Source organism: Macrobrachium nipponense, chromosome 11 (assembly GCF_015104395.2).
Source record: "Macrobrachium nipponense isolate FS-2020 chromosome 11, ASM1510439v2, whole genome shotgun sequence".
NCBI classification, from domain to species: Eukaryota; Metazoa; Arthropoda; class Malacostraca; order Decapoda; family Palaemonidae; genus Macrobrachium; species Macrobrachium nipponense.
This window is the reverse complement of record NC_061087.1, coordinates 54,702,340-54,721,647: the sequence shown is the minus strand read 5'-3', so window position 1 is coordinate 54,721,647 and position 19,308 is coordinate 54,702,340. Positions and strand designations below refer to the sequence as shown.

The 19,308-nt window shown below is 41.3% G+C and overlaps 1 protein-coding gene across 1 annotated transcript in view; it reads left to right on the top strand.

Moving 5' to 3' along the window:
• Positions 1-19,308, top strand: part of LOC135206036 (ras GTPase-activating protein 3-like) — a gene marked incomplete in the record, with an annotated part of 518,306 nt that overhangs the window by 498,574 nt on the left and 424 nt on the right. The window contains 1 exon segment of the mRNA XM_064237213.1: positions 19,146-19,308. This exon segment is cut by the window's right edge and continues 424 nt beyond it. Within this exon segment, the coding sequence (XP_064093283.1) occupies positions 19,146-19,308 (163 nt within the window).

Genomic DNA, 19,308 nt, shown 5'->3' with positions numbered 1-19,308 from the left:
ATGATATAATTCTGCTGCTTATACTTTATGTATTCTTTTTCCTTCGGATTTCCGTTTAACGCAATGATGATTTTTTCTATTTGCGGATCTTTTCTTTGTTCTGTCTGTAATAGTTCAGCACTCCAGCCCAGATCTTCCTGTTCAGATATAGTTTTAACAATGGGCGTGGAGGTTGAGATATCTATTAATTCAGCTAATGGCTCAGTACAAGATGAAGAGGGGTTGCGTGATAATGCGTCAGCAATGATATTTGCTTTCCCAGGTGAATACCCGATCCTCGCGCCAAAGTCCTGGATGATCATGTGCCACCGAGTTCGCTTAGGGCTGTGACTAAAGCCTTTAAAGAAGTCGGTTAGGGGATTATGATCAGTGAGAACCTTGACGGGATAACCGTATATTATGAATTTAAAATGCACGAGTGAATTAACAATAGCGAGCCCTTCCTTGTCTATTACTGCATATTTACTTTCGGAAGGTCTCAGTTTACGTGAATAAAAAGCTATAGGGAAAAACTGTTTATCATATTGTTGAAGCAATACCCCACCTACTCCTAGGTCTGAGGCGTCTGTTGCTATGAAGAATTCAGGAAATTTCAAGATAGGAGAACTACACAGTTCATCTTTCAATTTATCGAACGCCTGTTGATGAATTTCAGACCATATGAAATCTACGCCCTTTTTTATAAGATCGGTTAGGGGAGCGGCTATTATGGAGTAGTTTCTAATAAATCTCCTGTAGTATCCGCTACATCCTAAAAATTGCTGTATTCCTTTGACGTTAGTAGGTATCGGAAAGTTACGGATAGCCGATACCTTATCATGGCTACTTTAAGACCTTCACTAGAAACCGTGAAACCTAAATAGACTAGTTCTGTTTTAAAAAAATTCAACACTTACTTATCTTTACCCTTAATTATGCTGCCTTAGTCTTTGTAGCACTAACTCTAATTTACGTAAATGTTCTTCTAATGTATTGGAAAAGATTACTAGGTCGTCCATGTAGGCATGTAGGATATCTCCTAACAAGTCTCCAAACACAATGTTTATCATACGAGTAAAAGTTATGGGAGCACAACGTAAACCAAAAGGCATACGCAAAAATTCATAATGTCCCCTGGCTGTGCTGAAGGCAGTGTATGGGATACTCTCTTGTTCCAACGGAATCTGATGAAATCCCTTTAGTAGGTCCAGGCTGGTGAAATATTTGTTCTGACCTAGTAGAGATAGGATATCATCAGTACATGGTACTGGGAATCGGTCAGGGATTGTTTCTTCATTTAAACGACGAAAATCGACGCATATCCGCCAAGTTCGATCTTTTTTCGGTACTACTATTAACGGAAAATTATAAGGGCTGTTTGATTTCCTAATGACTCCTTCTTTTAGCATTTTACCTACTTCCTCTGTTATCTCATTCTGAAATTTCATAGGAAGTCGGTACGAAGGTACATAGATTACTTTCTGTTTGTCCTTGAGCCTTATTTGATGCTCAATGACATCCGTTTTTCCTAAGGTTCCATCCGTAGTGGAAAAAACATCATGATATTTAGTTAAAAGATTCAAAAATTTCTGCTGAATTTCTTCTTCTTGAATGTCCTTATTGATTTTGTTCTTTATAGATTGCAAAAGGGATTCATCCGCAACTGATTGAGCGTGATTTATCTCAGCTACGGTAAGAATGCGATGTTTATAAACTTCCGCATCCAAGATATGTTGATTTTTGTGGATTACTAAAGTGGTATTCAAATGATTACAGACTTTGATGTGACATTGTTGTTGTGAGCCGACTGTATAAATGGCTTGTGTGACGATAATCCGTGTGTTTTCACAGTTTCGGAAAGGATTAACGTTTCAGATCCTGGCAAGGTTCTCTTTACACGCACTAATATGTTCGAAGTTACGTTCGGCTCGAGAGTTTGCGTGCAAGCTGATATTACGGGCGAGCAAGAGTTCTGTTGGGTTGCAGGTATTATTTCTTGGTTCATGAGACAGGTGATTGGTTCTTCAATGTAAGTGACTACTCTGTCTCTCTTTATTATCTAAAACTGATTTTAGGGTATTAGAAGACTTATAGAATTTCCCTTTGATATACACGCCGTGTTTTGCAGGTGCTAAGATAATATTTTGAGTGCCCATAGACGGTATCCGATAATTACTGCGGGATACATATTAATGTTTTGTACAACGATAAAGGTATCGGAAAACATGCGCTTACCGACCTTGTACTGTACATGAGTTACTCCTACCACATTTAATTCATTATTTCCTATGCCTGAGAGTCTTATTCCGACTTCTCTATAGGGAAATTTGAAAAGAGTAAATGATGAGGTCCTTAAAATCCATGATATTACGTGGACTACCAGAATCAAAGAACAAAGTGAATGCACTTATGGTCCAATTTACTGCATGTAAGGTTGGTCGCAACTCGTCTTGACTAATAATTGCATGAATTTGTTGCAAATCTACGGGAACCTGCACAGATTTTTTGGATTCGGCCGTGTGTTTCATAGGAAAATCAATTGCCTCACAATGATCTGATAAATGATTAAACTGATTATTTGATACAAAAGATGTTGATATTGATGACCCAACATCGTCCTCTCCCCCCTTGGAGCGAACTACGTGGTATTTGCTTTGTTTATCACACCTTGAAATTCGCTTGCCCTTGCAAGTTTCTGGCTAGACGGCCCAGGAACAGAGGTACCTGAAGCACGATTTGTTTGTTTCTGCTGTTGTGCAGCATTTCCGTTTGCTTGTTTCTTTTTATAGTAACTGAAGGAACCCCTTCTTTTTATTTGCACTGGCCACTGGTTGCGTGTTTGTAGGATTTGCTGTTGATTCCTCGAGTAAGCAACGATATATGAATGAGTGGAACTATTATGTATTGAACAAAAACGCGTCCGACAGTCTGAAATCATGTGACCTGGTCGTTTACAGTTATAACAAACCATCCCTGCAACTTGATTATTATTATGTACCACGTTTACTTGTTGTGGCTTGTTCTCATGTTTTGCAAAAACTTGAATGAGCGAAGGATCTAGGTCGGTACATTTAGACATGTGTTTTTTTATTTGTTTATACACATCTAATTCCGTACTGTTGGGCTGCAATTTTTTGTCAAAACACTGCACTAACGCTTCAGGCAACATTGCAGTGATACTCGTAAGGTAAATCAAACGGATAAAATCTTTCACAGCGATTTTGGCACTCATAACCCACCCGGAGTTACTTAAACTAACTTGATATTCATTTAGCCGGTCGGCAATTAGCGCCGCCCGCTCGACAACATTAAGCTAAGTCATGGAGGCTTGGTTAAGGATATTTCTCAATGCCAATACTACATCTAAAGCCTCTTCACCCCAATACACGGCACGTAATCTGATTTTGAACTCGTCCCATGTAAGCGCCTCTTGGAAAGAAACACCCCTTAGATAAGCACTTGCGTCTCCTTTAGCAAAGTCTATGAAGCTTTTGGCCTCCTGTAATTGTACTGCTGGGTCTGTGATGCTTTTTGCATTTAAATGAGCGTCTACAGATGAGATCCATGCCTCAACATTTTGAGGCAGGAACCCATTGACCCGACCTTGAAAAGGGACAATTGCTGACCTCGCGCTCACGAGAGTCACCACATTGGGGTTGCCAGCCGGAGTAGTTACCCATGTTCACTTTTACTTTTTTCTTATCACTTCTATTCCTTGCGGTCCTATCAAAATATCTATAAGAGTACACTCGACCACTACGTAAACGCATATGCAATATACTGTATAAATGTGTTATAATAATAGGAAAATCCCCCAAAAGATACAAAAATACAGATAATTTGATAAAATATTATACGGAGAATTCCTGCAAGAACGATTAGCAACAACGAGAAGAGAAAAAAAATAATCTGCGGGCGAGAACTCGTAGTTGAAGATTGATTCTGTAATGAAGGAAGATTAAGATGGCGAACAACTCACCCCCAGAATACTGGACGATCGACTCCTGATGAACAACACTTCACTGAGGAAAGAACCTGAATAGATAAAATGGTACTTAGCTCCAGATTATATGGTGAAGGATTGTTGACATGGGATGACGTCTCAGTTCCTGTCGTCTCGCGTCGGAAGTCGTGATGACGTCACGGTCTTCTCTCAGGCGCACGATGCATGAAGAAGTCCAAGATTGATGACGTCACAGCCTCCGTCCTTGCATTACTTCCTCTTGCTCTACTCTTTGCGTCCTTGCTAGATCTCGCGCGATGTTTCCTTTGTGTGTTTTCTTCTTTCTGTTGATGTTCGATGCTGCTCTCGTCCGGTGTTGATTCTCGAAGATAAGTGACAACAGTCACTCAAACGTCGATGTTGATGCTTGTATTCTTCTCGATGAAGGACATATCTTCATCTTCATAAAATGTTGCGTTGATTGAAGATCCCGTTTCCTCTGTTTAGTTTTGATTTCGAAGGTGTGGTTCTTGTAGATCTTCGGTCGGCTGATATGGGTCTTGTTAATTTTATTCTTCGTCTGAAGCTGCCACCAGTCTGAGTCTCTTCGCTTTTGCGAAAGATTTTTTTTGTTTCTCCTTACGACTGTCATTCGTAAGTATTTCTGGTTCCTTCCATCTCCTATGTGATATCTTAGTAGAGTGGTTCTTCTTAAACTAAAGGAGAGGATTCAAACAGATAAGTTGAAAAGATATAACAACTTTATTCTGTAACTCCATACTAAGAGATGCAGTTCGGTCGGGAGACCGATATGTTTGAATGCTGGCACGGAACTGCCATTCTAAAGCATCACGTCGATAGCGGAACATTAGCTATCTCAGCGATTCATATAAAAACATACGTAGTCCACCGGCTCGGAAGTTACAAGTTTCCGGCGTAGGTTAACAGGTCAACCGCTTCCCATGGAAGTTGTTGTGCAAAGTTATCATTAATGCAAATGCTGACAATGTACAGATTTAAACCAGGCTACTGCAGACAGCGCATAGCGTAATCTAGATCTGCATTGGTCACGTAGGACCCTCCTAATGCCATGACCTCAGGTCATGGGTTTTTATTTACAGATACTGTAATATTGAAATGTATTTATTACACCTTTGTTAAAATGTTACCTTATTATTAGCTTTTTATAATATTCATATATTCATATTATATTTCATTTTTTTTATTTATAAACATTTTAAATTGCACAAGTCATTCCCTTCTCTTTCCATTATTCATGTCTGTCTATTTTTGTTCATCATTTTAGAACACATTGCTCACCCATAACAATTTCTTTGTTAAAATGCTACCTTATTATGAGAACATGTAGTACATTTATATTAGTATATTTCATTTTATGCATTTACAAACATTTCTGTTTTGGTAAATTACCGTATGTATTTTCTGATGGTCTCTGTCCTAGGTTAGATGTGTTAGGATTAGTATATTAACCTTTATTTTACATTTCCTTTTAGGGTCCTCCCCCTGGTTAGGTAGCATGTTCTACTAGGTTGGTTAGATTAGTATGTTAACCTATATGATAGTGTTCCTTAAGGGGGCCGGCTGGCTAATGCCATTCTTTAAGGACAGGACTTTGATATTCATACCACTTAATAAGGTGACTTGGGACTTCTCCAAACCGCATATGATTTTCACCTTTGACCTTCGGTTTTGTGACTAGGGCGATATATCCCGAAAATAACTATTTTTTAAATTCTATCTCCTCCCTTGATATTTAATATTAAGACCTGGGATTACTACCATATATAGACCTGATGTAGACCTCCAATCAAATGAGGAGTTTTTTTTTCTAAAAGTCATTTTTTTGCTAGATATGAATTTTTCATTATGGTAAAAAAATAAACCCTATAAATTAGGAAAACAAAATTTATAAAAAAAAAAAAAAAGACGAAACAAAAATTGGAAAAAGGGGATTCATTTGATTGTTCTATAACGTCTTTCTGAGTTATATACCAAATTCCAATGTTATAGCTTTAAAACTAAGTGAGAAGATAGATTTTGAAGGTCAATAACTATAGTTTTGAGATACGGGCGTTCAAAGTTTTTCTTCGTATTTTCATGACAATGTTAATAAATAATGATTATTATGAATGTATATTTCTTTTTTGTGTATTAATAAACCAAAACTATTTTATTTATCATAATTTAATCATAAATGATGATCCCTTTGCTCATATATCGTAGCTTGGGGCACTGCGTCAGGCAAGACTCCTTCCTACGCAACTCTCTCTCTCTTCTTCACTAACTCAGCTTATTACAGCAAATTTTCTTCTGCATGTTAGCTAGATGTTTTCCTAGTATTTTTATGTTTTGGCATGGTGAAATTCTTGCCGAAACAAAAATAAACTAACGTAAATGCAAGAGAATGTCAAGAAGTGAAATTCGAAGTTGTACTCTCTTTTTACAAAGACAGTGTTAATAAATCATGATTATTATGAATTTCATATATATACAGTGTTAATAAATCATGATTATTATGAATTTCATATTCCTTTTTGGGTATTAATAAACCAAAACTATGTTATTTATCATAAATTAAGATCCCTTTGCTCAAAGGTCGTAGCCTGGGGGACAGTGTGACATGTGCTTCAGGCAAGATGGGGGCGTTTACTTACTACACAACCCTCCCTCTCTCTCTCTTCACTAACTACGCTAATATCGCATATATTATGATATTCTGTAATCATAATAGAGCGAATTTTCTTCGTCTTTATGTTAGCGAGATGTTTTCCTTGTCTTTTCCTCATTGGCATGATGAAATTCTTGCCGAAACATAGACAAACATATGTAAAAGCAAGCGAATGTCAGGGGTGTAACTCGAATATGTAGACTACTTGAAGTCTGTGGTCACACTGATCATGGCTGAACTTGATAGTTGATACTCTTCTCTGCAACCCATGGAATCTCTACAGATGCCATTTCTCACAATTTCTTTGACAATAATTATCAAAATTTACGATAACAGAAGAAATATTGCATTTTCTTGTACGGATGAATGTTTTAGGCTTATTGACTTATGTATACTATTTAACCTGTAACTACGAAAGTAAGAGGAATTTTGACGAAATATTTCGTATACATATTCTCAATTGCCATATGAACCTCCATGAATTTTTTCATGACATTGCATTTTTTGCCCTATACCCCCATATATAGAGGTTCCGGTCGGCCCCCTTAAGAGGGGCGTCCAGGCCGGCCAGGTAACACATTGTACTAGTTTAGGTTAGGTTAGGTTAGGCTGGTTAGGTTAATATGCTAACCTATTTGTAAGTGTTCCTTATGCCCCCCTGGCAGGTAAAATGTTGTACTAGGTTAGGTTGGTATACTAACCTATATGTTAGTCTTCCTTTAAGTTTGTGTTCCTTTAAGGGGTCAAGCCAGGTAACACATTGTACCAGGTTAGGTTGGTTAGGTTAGTATGTTAACCTATATGTTATTCTTCCTTTAATGGGGGTTTATTTTCAAAAGCAGGTTCATTATAAAAATACTGTCATTTACAGAAATACAGAAATAGACAGTGATGATGATAATATTAATAAACATTCTTGAATCTTGATAAAATTTTATTCCTTATTCCCTGTGATAACCTCTGACTTCTATCTATTTCATAATTTATGCTTAAATAAGGGATTTTGACGTAAGGAAAAATCTATTTCTGGGCGATTGGCTCGTGTCGCCAGCGAAATATCCTTTAATCTATTATTTCTAGGGTAAATGTACTAACACATACCAGAGAATAAATAAATAAAGAAAAAGGTCAGTACAACTGACTCGCTCACCCTCCAAGAGGGTGTCGGTATGAACACTATGGCGAGTGAGACCACTACCACGAGCCGCTTGCCAATAGAAATCTCCCACTACAAAATCCCCACAAGAGGGGAGCCGACCCACAGAGTGGGCAGCAACTACTACTACTCCCTCCCATGCTGCCGACTGCTGCGCCTCTGGTGGCCATCCTGAAGTTAGCAGACAATCTTGAGCGATGGGATGGGTAGGGCGGGATTTCGCTGGCGACACGAGCCAATGCGAGGAAATAGATTTTTCCTTACGTCAAAATCCCTTTTCTGGGCTCAGCTCGTGTCGCTGCGCGAAATCGTACCAGAGATATAGCACAAGATTGTAAAGAAAATTCAACAAAACAAAAAGGGGTCTCAAATAAAAGATAACATAAAAAGAAGGAATATAATTGCTAATAAATATACATATACACAATGATACAAAATTAGAAATATTACTTAAATTAAACTTAATGCTAATAATATTTCTTAAAATTAACTTAATTTTTACATATATACAGGGTTTACATGGAATATATGTTAAAAGCAGTATCTGTGTATAGATATGTACAAAAAACTGAAAAGCAATTATAACAATAACTTGAACAGAACAAACTTCAATGATAATAATAAATGAAGGGAATGTATATGACTTAATATACAAAACCCGTAACCATTGTAAATAAGATGTATCCCCTAGCATAAAAATAAGGGGATCACATCAAATAAATCAATACATACAATCGATTGTGAGTGTCCCTAGCAAAAAAATAAGGGACACCCACCATATCACCATAAGAGCAGCTAAGACCTAAGGTAAACGTAGATGAACCTGACAGGCATAGACAAACTGTTGGGTGAGACAGGTAGAAAGGAGGACTGGATCTTCTACTAAAGATTAAGCAGAGTCGGGGGAAACTATGTTACCCGCCGCAACTGCTGAAAATTTCAGAGCTTCCAAGGACTTTAAGTAATGACGCTTAAATACTGTCGGCGATTTCCATCCAGTATATTTTTTCAACTCATCGAAATTCATATGTTGGAAATAGTTAATTGAGGTGGCTACTGCCCTGACATCATGTGCTTTTGGAAAAGTCAGGATTGGCTTGCTTAATAAAGTACAGGATCTGCTGCCTGATGCCTTTAATAGATAAAGTACCACCTTTTTCTCTCTTAAAGAGAGGACCCGATGAGGATGAGGAGGTCCTGGACAGAAAGGCTCGTAAGGTCGATACTGGGCAAAGAGATATATCTTGTGGAAGGGGTACAACCTTCCATGGTTCCCACCTCATCAAAGGATCTTCATTCTTTGCTATAAAACTACGTTCCGGAGAAAGTATCACTTCCCCTGTGGGGAGAAATTGAATGTGATCCGGATCTCTGGATAATGCCGACAGTTCTGAAATTCTAGCTCCTGAGGCCAAGCTTAATAAAAATAGAGTTTTTCTTAAGAGCATTATAAATGAACATGTGTCATTATCAGTTTCTGAAGCCAGCTTTAGAACATCGTTTAAGAACCATGATACTGACGTAGGCCTTACAGAAGGTCTAAGTCTAGCACAAGCCTTGGGAATAGACGAGAAGTAGGAGTCTGTCAAGTCTATGTTGAAACCAAATTGAAAAATCTTTTTCAAGGCTGACTTGTTTGTCGTAATGGTGCTAGCTGCTAAGCCTTTTTCAAATAAAGACCTGAAAAAGGATATAGCTGAATTGATTGTCATGATTCTAATATCTGATTCTCTCAGGAAGGTTGCTAACTTTTTGACAGCCGCGTCATACTGTCTCAAAGTTGAATCCCTTTTATCAGATTCCAAGAAGAGAATATTTTGAGGGTCAATATTCGCATCTCTTTTCGCTGCAAACTTCATGAAGTCCATAAAGTTAGGGTTTTGAGAATTCCTGAGGAAGCGAACACAGTCTTCGTTTGCACTGACTGGGAGAGCCTGGGACTGGGAATTCGAAGAGGAAGACGAAGACCCAGTTCCAGAATTAGAGGGTACCAATTGCTCTTCGGCCAGTCTGGGGCTACTAGAGCCACTTGACCCTTGAATGTCCTGAGTTTGTTCAGTACTTTCATGAGAAGATTCACTGGAGGGAAGACATAAATCTTCTCCCAGTTGTTCCAGTCTAGGGCCAGGGCGTCCGTGGCATAGGCCAGAGGGTCCAGGTTGGGGGCCACATAACATGGGAGTTTGTGGTTCGCTTGGGATGCGAAGAGATCCACTTGTAGGCCTGGAACTCTCTGAAGAATCCATTGGAACGAACTGCTGTCCAGTGACCATTCCGACTCTAGAGGTACTGATCGGGATAGAGCATCTGCTATGACGTTTCTCACTCCAGCTATATGGGTGGAGGAGAGGTGCCAACTGAACTTGTCCGCCAGGGAGAAGATGGCTACCATGACATGATTTAGATGACGTGCTTTGGAGCCTCCCCTGTTTATACAATGGACTACCACTGCGCTGTCTAAGACTAGCTTTATGTGGGAGTACTTCGGCGGACGTAACCTTTTTAGAGTCAAGAACACTGCCATTGCTTCCAGAACGTTTATGTGGAACTGACGGAACTGAGGTGACCAAGTTCCTTGAACTTTCTTGAACTGAGAATACCCTCCCCAACCGCTTAACGAAGCGTCTGTGTGGATGGTAATCCCCGGAGGAGGAAACTGAAGGGGCACTGATATTGATAAGTTCTTTTGACTTTTGCCCACCGGGCGTAGTCGATTCCGTAGAATCTGAGGGACTGAGGATAATTTGTCCCTGGACCTGACATTTGCTCGTGAGCGCCAGATTCTGGTTAGGTCTTTCAGTTTGGCTTTCATCAAGATGTTTGTCACTGATGCAAACTGGAGTGAACCCAGGATCCTTTCTTGGGTTCTTCTTGACGCAAGTTTGTGATTCAGAAATTGCTTTACTGACTTCGCTATTTCTTTTCTCTTGGCTGATGGAATCGACAGAGTATGGGAGGATAGATTCCATTGAATGCCCAGCCACTGAAAGTTTGACTCTGGAGTGAGTCTGGACTTGGTCCTGTTTATCTTGAAGCCTAGATATTCCAGGAACTGAATCACTTTCAGTGTTGCTTTGCGGCATTCCTCGACTGTTGGAGCCCAGATTAACCAATCGTCGAGATACGCTACTACCATAACCCCCTGCGATCTTAGTTGTTGAACTACCACTTCCGCCAGCTTCGTGAACACCCTGGGTGCTACGTTGAGCCCGAAAGGAACTACCTTGAAGGAGAATGCCTGATCTCCTATCTTGAAGCCCAGATACGGACGGAAGTGCCTTGCAATAGGGATATGATAGTAAGCGTCTGTAAGATCGATAGAGGTGGTGACGGCCCCACGGGGAAGTAAGGTCCGTACCTGCGAGATCGTGAGCATCTTGAACTTGTCGCAGCGAATGGCTAAGTTTAAGCGGGACAAGTCTAAGATTACCCTTCTTTTTTGTGAGCCTTTCTTTGGCACGCTGAACAAGCGCCCTTGAAACTTAAACCTTTTGACTCTCGCTATAGCTCCTTTCTGAAGGAGGTCCTCCGCATACTCCGTCAATTCTTTGGATGGAAGTTGGCGGAAAGGTCTGGATGGGGGCGGGTTCGCTACCCAACTCCAACCCAAGCCTTTTGACACAATGCTTTGCGCCCACTTGCTGAAATTCCACCGGTGGCGGAAGTGAAACAGCCTCCCTCCTACCTGAAAGTTCTCATTGGTGTTGGTAGCCTCCGCGGCCTCCCCTGAAATGCTTTCCTCTATTAAAGGACCCTCCCGATCCTCTCTGACGAAAGGATCGCTTACCTCTGCCTCCCTTACCCGAGCGGTCATACTTCTGGGAAGCCTGGCCCTCGAAGACTTGATTGAAGGCTGGGGAGAGAGCGTAAGAGGTGGAGGGTTGAGGCTGGGGGGAAATGACATAGATCGGCTGCGATTGAGCCTTGGAGGTAGAAGGTTGGGCTGCTTGCACCAACGGGACAGCTGGAACCGGCTGGGTAAAGTGTGGCTGTTTCTTCTGGTAAGGCTGGAAACGTCTGGGTTTCTTCTGAGCCTTACCTCTGACCACTTGATCTTGGCGTCTCTTGGCCGTAAGACCCCAACGATCTTTAAGGCTTTGGTTCAGCCTTGTAGCCTCTGCCTGGACCTCCTTCACCATCACATCTGGGAAGAGGTCTGCTCCCCAGATGTTCGATGCAAGCAACTTATTCGGTTCATGCCGAATCGTTGCTTCTTGGAGGACATGTTTCCTACAGTTTGTTCTAGCCGTGGCGAACTCGAACATATCAGACTGCACCGTTTGAGTCAGAGACTTGGTGAGAAGCTTAAAAAGTGGCTCAGAACCATAGGAAATGGTAGCCACCTCGGTCATGGCCATGGTATTGATAGACCTGGCCAGCCTAGACTTGGCATCAAATTCTGCCTGAATGAGGCTATCCGGAAGTCTAGGCAGCTTCTCACCAAACTGCTTCATAGCACAGTCTGGTTTGAGTTTGCCCGCAGAAAAAGTGTTGGGCAGATCTTCCCACAACTCACCGGCTGAGGGAAGTAAAGGAGACGTAGGGTCCGCTTCTTTCAGCTGAGGCAACGAATCCCCCTTCTGGGCTGCTGGAATGGTAACCGAAGCAATCTTTGTCAAGAAAGGGAGCGGGGTACTCTCTTCCATTGTAAAGATTGTGAAAGGACTCTTAAATGGCTGTATTCTCGTGTTCGAACAGTCCATGTCCTCTAGACACCTGAGCCATTCTCTTTGAGCCTGGTCTCGTGAATAGAGGACTGTCTCTTTCGGTACCTTATCGTCTCGAGTCATGGCAGAGGCGGTGAGCCTGGCGTAGCCGATGAACGGAGGCTGAAGGTCTTCCGGGTAGAACTCGAAGTCTTCAATCCTCCGAGTTCCACATTCCGGGATAGAAATAAGCCCGTCCTGGAAGGGGGCGTATGACGCTACTCTCCAAGGATTGTTCATACTGAACGGAGGTAGAGAGTCATACGGAGGCAATTGCGCTCCCCCTGTGCTGAAAGGTGGGGGAGAAGCTAGCGGAGCTTGGCTCAGTCCGGCTATAATGTTGTCCTGGGAGCTGATCCTATCAGACAACCGGGAGAACATCTGTTCCATACTGGTTTTCAGAGACCCCACTAGATCGCCCACTTGCTGCAACAGGCCAGTGTTGGGGTCCATGGCCGGAGCTGCTGCGGAGGTGGACGGGTGGCTCTGAACCGGAACCAAAGGTAGTGGAACAGTTGACTCCGCTGGAGTGTGTGATCTCTCCCTGGAGGATCTACTCCTAGAGGATTTGGAGCCGGACCCAGAAGCTTTAGACCTCTCTGCTCCGGGGTTTTTAGCCGGAGACTTACGAGATGATGATGACGCCGACGCCGTCTTTTTAGACGACGACGACGTCTTAGTCAAGGTTTTCACTGCTTGTCCTTTGACCTTAGGTCTAACGGAAGCATCAGGAGAAGTATACAGTTCTGTACCTGTAAAGCCTTGGAAGGATGGAGAGTTTGCAGGGGTAGAAGATCCAGTGGCACCCAAGGGCATCCCTTGGGCGTCCAACGTACTTACCTCGACCAACAGGTCGTCTACACCTACCATGGGTTCAATATTAAGATCTAATGTCGCGACTTCCGAGGAGATGTCCTGGCCTGGATCCGTCAACGAGGCAGCGAGCTGTTGTTGAATGAACGCAATAGTCGGGGCCGCCACTGCTGGGTCGACGTAGCCCGTTGACTTGCCTCCGGGGAAGATCAGGACCGCCAACCTCTTCTCGAGAATGTAGGGCATACCCTTGGCGGCGTTCTTCCCAAAACCGCCGACCCAGGCCCGCAGGGTTGCCAGTGCGGTTTCCCTCACAGCCGGAGCCTGGAAGAGAGGGTATTTATTAGTTTTTAAGATTAAACTTAAAACTAAAACTAAATTAAAAGCTTAACTTAAAATTATAGGAGATGCGAAATCCCCTGTATTTTTATCTTAAGTTTAAGAAAGATTAGAATTTTTTAAACTTAAGAACTATAACGAAGTAGGGACTGGCTAACGGAGTTGGAAATACTTACCCCGTCAAAGAGCTGGCTCACCAGATCATAACAGATGGTGCATGTCTCGTGGTACCAGACCTGGAGGTCCCCGTGCTGAGTCGCGCATGGAGCATGGGACCGGCAAACTTCATGTCCACAGGGGTCTTGAAGCGTGGCGGCGCATCCCGGATGCTCACAGTTGGTGGTCTGTAAGTGAAAAGACACATGAGCATCTTAAAGGCTATCACTTACAGGCTAAAGGACAGAAGAACTCCGCTGCATGCCGGAGCTCGGAAAAAATTTGGGCATAACCCCTCCCTTAACGCCTGAATAGGCTATAACCCCGGAGAGATCCGGTGAGGGAGACAAGGGAGGGGGGATGGTTTAAGGTAGCTTAAGATAAACTTACTAGTTTAACATAACTGATTCTTAAACCTATAAAAATCGAACGTACCGGACTAAGTCCAGTGCGTGGCGGAGCGTGTCGCGACTTCAGCGCGACGGAGGGGTTAGTAGAGACCAACTGTATGCCTCAGTCCACCCTGCGGGGTGGACTAGCACCTTTCCACTTGGATGCCGGAGCTCCGGTAGAAAAGGAGCCCCAGTAAGGTGGGAAAGGGCGAGAGGGCACACAGACTCGCGCTAGCAACGGAGCGACGGAGAAGCTACGGAGGGGGGAAAGGCCAGTCCCCCCCCCCCCCCTAGCCATCCGGCCGGACCGAGAAGCTGGAGAGGTCGAGTCCAGTCTGGGTCTGTCCTGTCCCTCTACTCCCTCCGCCTGGGGGGAGAGGGAGGCAGGCTCGGTTATGTGGAGCGAGCGTGGGCAGACCAACCCTCCCCCCGGCCCTATGGAAGAGCGGGAGGAGGGAAGATGACTGGACAGGCGTCTGGCTGCTCCGTGATCACGTAGTGACCACGGGGCGGTAACAACAAAACAATGAAACGAAAAGGCCTAGAATACACAACCGGCTGATCAGAGGGAAGCTATAAGGAAGCAACCGAACTGAAGAGCGGTAGCGCATGGGCCCTATGGCCATAACCTAGGCTAGATGAAGCCAGACGCCTACACTAACAAAAACATCATAAAATAAATAAAACATGAAAGAAAGAAAACAAAATAGTAGGAGAAACAATCCAGGAGTGTACGACTAACCCGAAAGAAAGTCTACCACTCAAAGCTAGCCGGGGCCGATACTAAGAGCCGTGGCTAGGGTCTGGATAGAAGGAGCCTACGTAAGGTAAAAAGACATGCATGCATGACCTAAACCGCGTAGACTGTACCCTAAAACAATAGGATGACTAAAAATAGAGCGTACTAAAGTAAGGGAAGGTTCTGGGTATGGAAGACCAAGAACGAACCCGCCACGAGGCAGAACCATGCTGCCATGCTTCCGACCTAGAGTTCGTATTTATACCTAAAAAACGGCAAATACTGGCTCAAGGACGGAAAAAACCAATTAGCAATAAACATTGAGTACTTAACTTAGCTGCTGCGATGGCTGCACGCTCCATGATAAGTAAATCCAAAAATAAGGGCACAAAAACACAGAGCAAAAAAGGGCACGTGTATACCGTGTGCGCTAACTGAAAAGGATGGCCACCAGAGGCGCAGCAGTCGGCAGCATGGGAGGGAGTAGTAGTAGTTGCTGCCCACTCTGTGGGTCGGCTCCCCTCTTGTGGGGATTTTGTAGTGGGAGATTTCTATTGGCAAGCGGCTCGTGGTAGTGGTCTCACTCGCCATAGTGTTCATACCGACACCCTCTTGGAGGGTGAGCGAGTCAGTTGTACTGACCTTTTTCTTTATTTATTTATTCTCTGGTATGTGTTAGTACATTTACCCTAGAAATAATAGATTAAAGGATATTTCGCGCAGCGACACGAGCTGAGCCCAGAAAGTATATGTGTCAATTTGTGTATATATATGATATATATTTTTATGTATGTATGCATTTATAACTATTATATAAAATAGTTGCCCCTGTCATAACATTTAATAATACATGATATCTTTGGTTTCATAGAAATAAAAGAAACTACGTTTTTACGATTTTACTTCACGTTACCTGTAAAGTTCACATACCCCTGCAACTGGTCTCTCTGATTTCCTGTATTGTCTGTCCATTATAAGACTCTGAATGTGTGTGTGTGTGTGTTTTTTTTTTTTTTTTTTTTTTTTTTTTTTTTCTCAGTATTGCTATTTTTTTTCTTAAAATACAGCGTCAATTTCCACATATGTGTGAAATCATTCCCCCCTCAATGACGTCATTCACCCCCCACAATTCTTCCAACCAATCAGAGACCTTATCACTCACGCACTGCAAATACCCAAATTGCATTTTCGTATTATTTAACCCAAGAGGTGCCAGGGGCTTGCTACTTAAGGACGACGGCAATATTATGCATTAGCAACATCAGTAATGGAACCAATATTTTCTTGCTCGTTTTTTACCTTATCACCTAATGTTATACATGGTTGTATTCTCCTTGTTTCACAGATTAATAATGAAAAATTAAGTATAAGATATTTTGAAAATCGATATTTAAAAAGAATATATTTTGGAAAGAAAACTTTTTTCAAAAAATGCATTTTAGTTTTGGAATGTTTTATGCTGTACATTCTGAGATAATTTCATATTTTTTTCATGACAGTATTACTCCTGAGCTATTCAGGAAACACCTATAAAATTACAAAATATATACAGGAGTTATTAATTGGTTGAATCAGTGCATACTTGTGTGTGTATGTTAACTGACATTTGCACACTAACTTTTAAACCAATATTACTATCGTCACTGTCACTGTAATAATCTGTCTCTCTATCACTATTTGATGGAAAAGAATACGTGTCATCATCAAAAGCCATTATCACCAAAATTTACAATATAAACAAAGATTTATATAAATTTTCAAATGTTGAAACCTCAGGATATGAAAGCCTCCCTGGTCCCGCCCCCCAGTGCTGATGGAAGGTTTACAATTGTTATTTTGATACCTATGATTAAGAGAAATTTGGCTTTTATGTTCAAGAGTGAGCTGAATGGCTGGTGAGACTGTTGACGTCACTGAAACAGAGCTAAGGGAGAGATTAAATTTACCACTATATTTGAAAATAAAGCATTGATCATATTGACGTCATCCTTGTGCAATATGCAAAGCGTCGATTTTAGTGATGCGCCACACCTTGTGGGTTAAGAAGTACTCGAAGAGTTAACACATGCCGATCCACGCACTCAAAGTAACCATATTTTCACAATTAATTACAATAATACGTCTCTTAACATATATTTCAGTTTATGGTATTACAAATTTTGTTTACCTTATTCAGTCATTACGGATTGTTATTTGAGAATGTTGTGTGTTTCCAACTTTCCATTCCTCTTCCTGTCCAACGAAATGAAGACTTGTGCGTTCACTGTGCAAGGTAAGTACCTTTGTGATTTACAGTCATTGTTCAAACCTTATTCTTGGTAATTACAATGCTATATTTTTTTCGGTGTAGTGTCATTGAAGAATTAATTGTGTAATAGTAAGTTCGTATTTGGTCTGTAATAAAGTGTAATTTTGGTCTAATTACGTTAAGTTATCTGAGCGACTTTAGTAACGTTATTAGTGTCGTCATTCTACCATGTAACTTGTCAAGTGCACAATCAACCTTGGTGTTAATTCTAAGTTATGATTTCATGCCTGTTTTTACCTTGGAAATTGATTTTGCCTACAGTTTTAGTGCTTTTGATGATGAAATAGTAGTCTTGTGATACTGTTATTTATGTCCAATGCTCTCTACCTAACAACCAACCCCAACCCCCTTTTACCAACTCGTACCTTGTGCACCCACCACCCCAAGTGACCCACCTCCCCTCAGCTGCTCCCTCCTGTGAAGCTTATGGCTCCCTGAAGGTGGCATATCCCTCGGCCTCTACCAGAACACAAACACTTTGTTTACGTGTGTTCTCCCCCACCCAAAACCCCGAATTCTCAAAGTCCCCCATCATTGTTGGGTAGAGATACGACATAAATAACAGTTGACCGCCACAAGATAACTACTACTACTACTTTATCAAAAGCACTAAAACTCTAGGAAAAATCAGTTTCCAAGGTAAAAGCAGCTGTGTCCTTAATACTTAGTAATAACAAAAATAGACACAACTTTCAAGTTTAGACGTTTCCATGATGAAAAAATATTGAATCAGTGCGAACTTTACTGAAGAACACTTGAATGGAAGCTTTTACTCTGCGATGACTAGAAGTGTAATGATTCATGTTCTTTTAACCGGCCTGGTCACAAACAAGATGGCCAACACGCGTGAACATTAGTCACCTCATCTTCCAAATATTGACGTGGGAAAAACTGGGCTTAGCCTTGGTGAAGATGAGAGAAAATGCCCTCGTCTTTGAGTCCATTTTACTTTATCATTGTGTCATAGTGTTTATCATTACGACACAATACTTGGCTATAAGACCAGGCTAAAAGATATTTCTTTGATATTAGTCTAGTCACTATGGAGAGCACTGGCACACCATGGAGGGTAACTCCTTTGAGAACAAAAACAAGTGACTGCACTATAAAAAATTCACTATATTTTATTAACAGTGATTTCCTATTCTGAAGTACATGTATGCGGGCTATTACCTTTTTAAAATTACAGATCATTGAATATCAACACTGCAAAATGGAACTAAGAAGCATGACCTAGCCACCAGAAAAAAAAATTAATTTGTGTAAGGAAATTTTTCTCTCATTTGAATGTTATATTTGCAGTAATTGCCGCCTCTGAAATACAGCTACAGCAATATTTGCTTGCAGTTACACTTCATTGAACCTTACATTTTGGAATTTCGGAATTGCCAGTAACACTTAAAAAGTTTTCTTTTAGTATAACATGAACAATGTTCTGCAGATTTATTATATTATGTAACTAGTATAGTGTGTGCTGTAGTTAGAACTTGACATACAAAAGCAAAAACACATAAGTATGAAATATTGTTTTTATTTTTACTGGACTCGTGCATTAAAATGGTAGAGGTGGCATAAATGGTTTAGTCAAAAACAAGATTGAAAAACAATCCATAATAATTTTTACATATGTAAACATCACTGTAAATATAAGGACTCTATTCCCAACTATATGGATTTTTTGTAGCTCAAGGTTCTGACTGCTGAAATACTAAACCCCATTATTGCTAAAGATCTTAGGAAACTGCTCATGCAGCTACAGTACATGTACTACTAGCTAACTGCCACCCTTATCTTAAGGTCATGTGCTTGAAAAACAATTTCATAACCATGAAATGGGCTACTTATTAATAATATGGTGTATGGAAAAATTAGTTTTGTTTTTAAGATTATATTTACCTATATAGACAACTGCTCTTCTTTCACAGACACGCTCCAATAGGTGATGACAACTACCTGCTTTTAACATCAAGCACTGGAGACTGTGGGCCATATACTTCAGGAAGTAGTAGTGAAATAACATTACGCAAAACTTCAAGCATTCCAGATAGCGAAATGGGAGTTCCTGTTCATGAAGCCTCAAACAGTCCC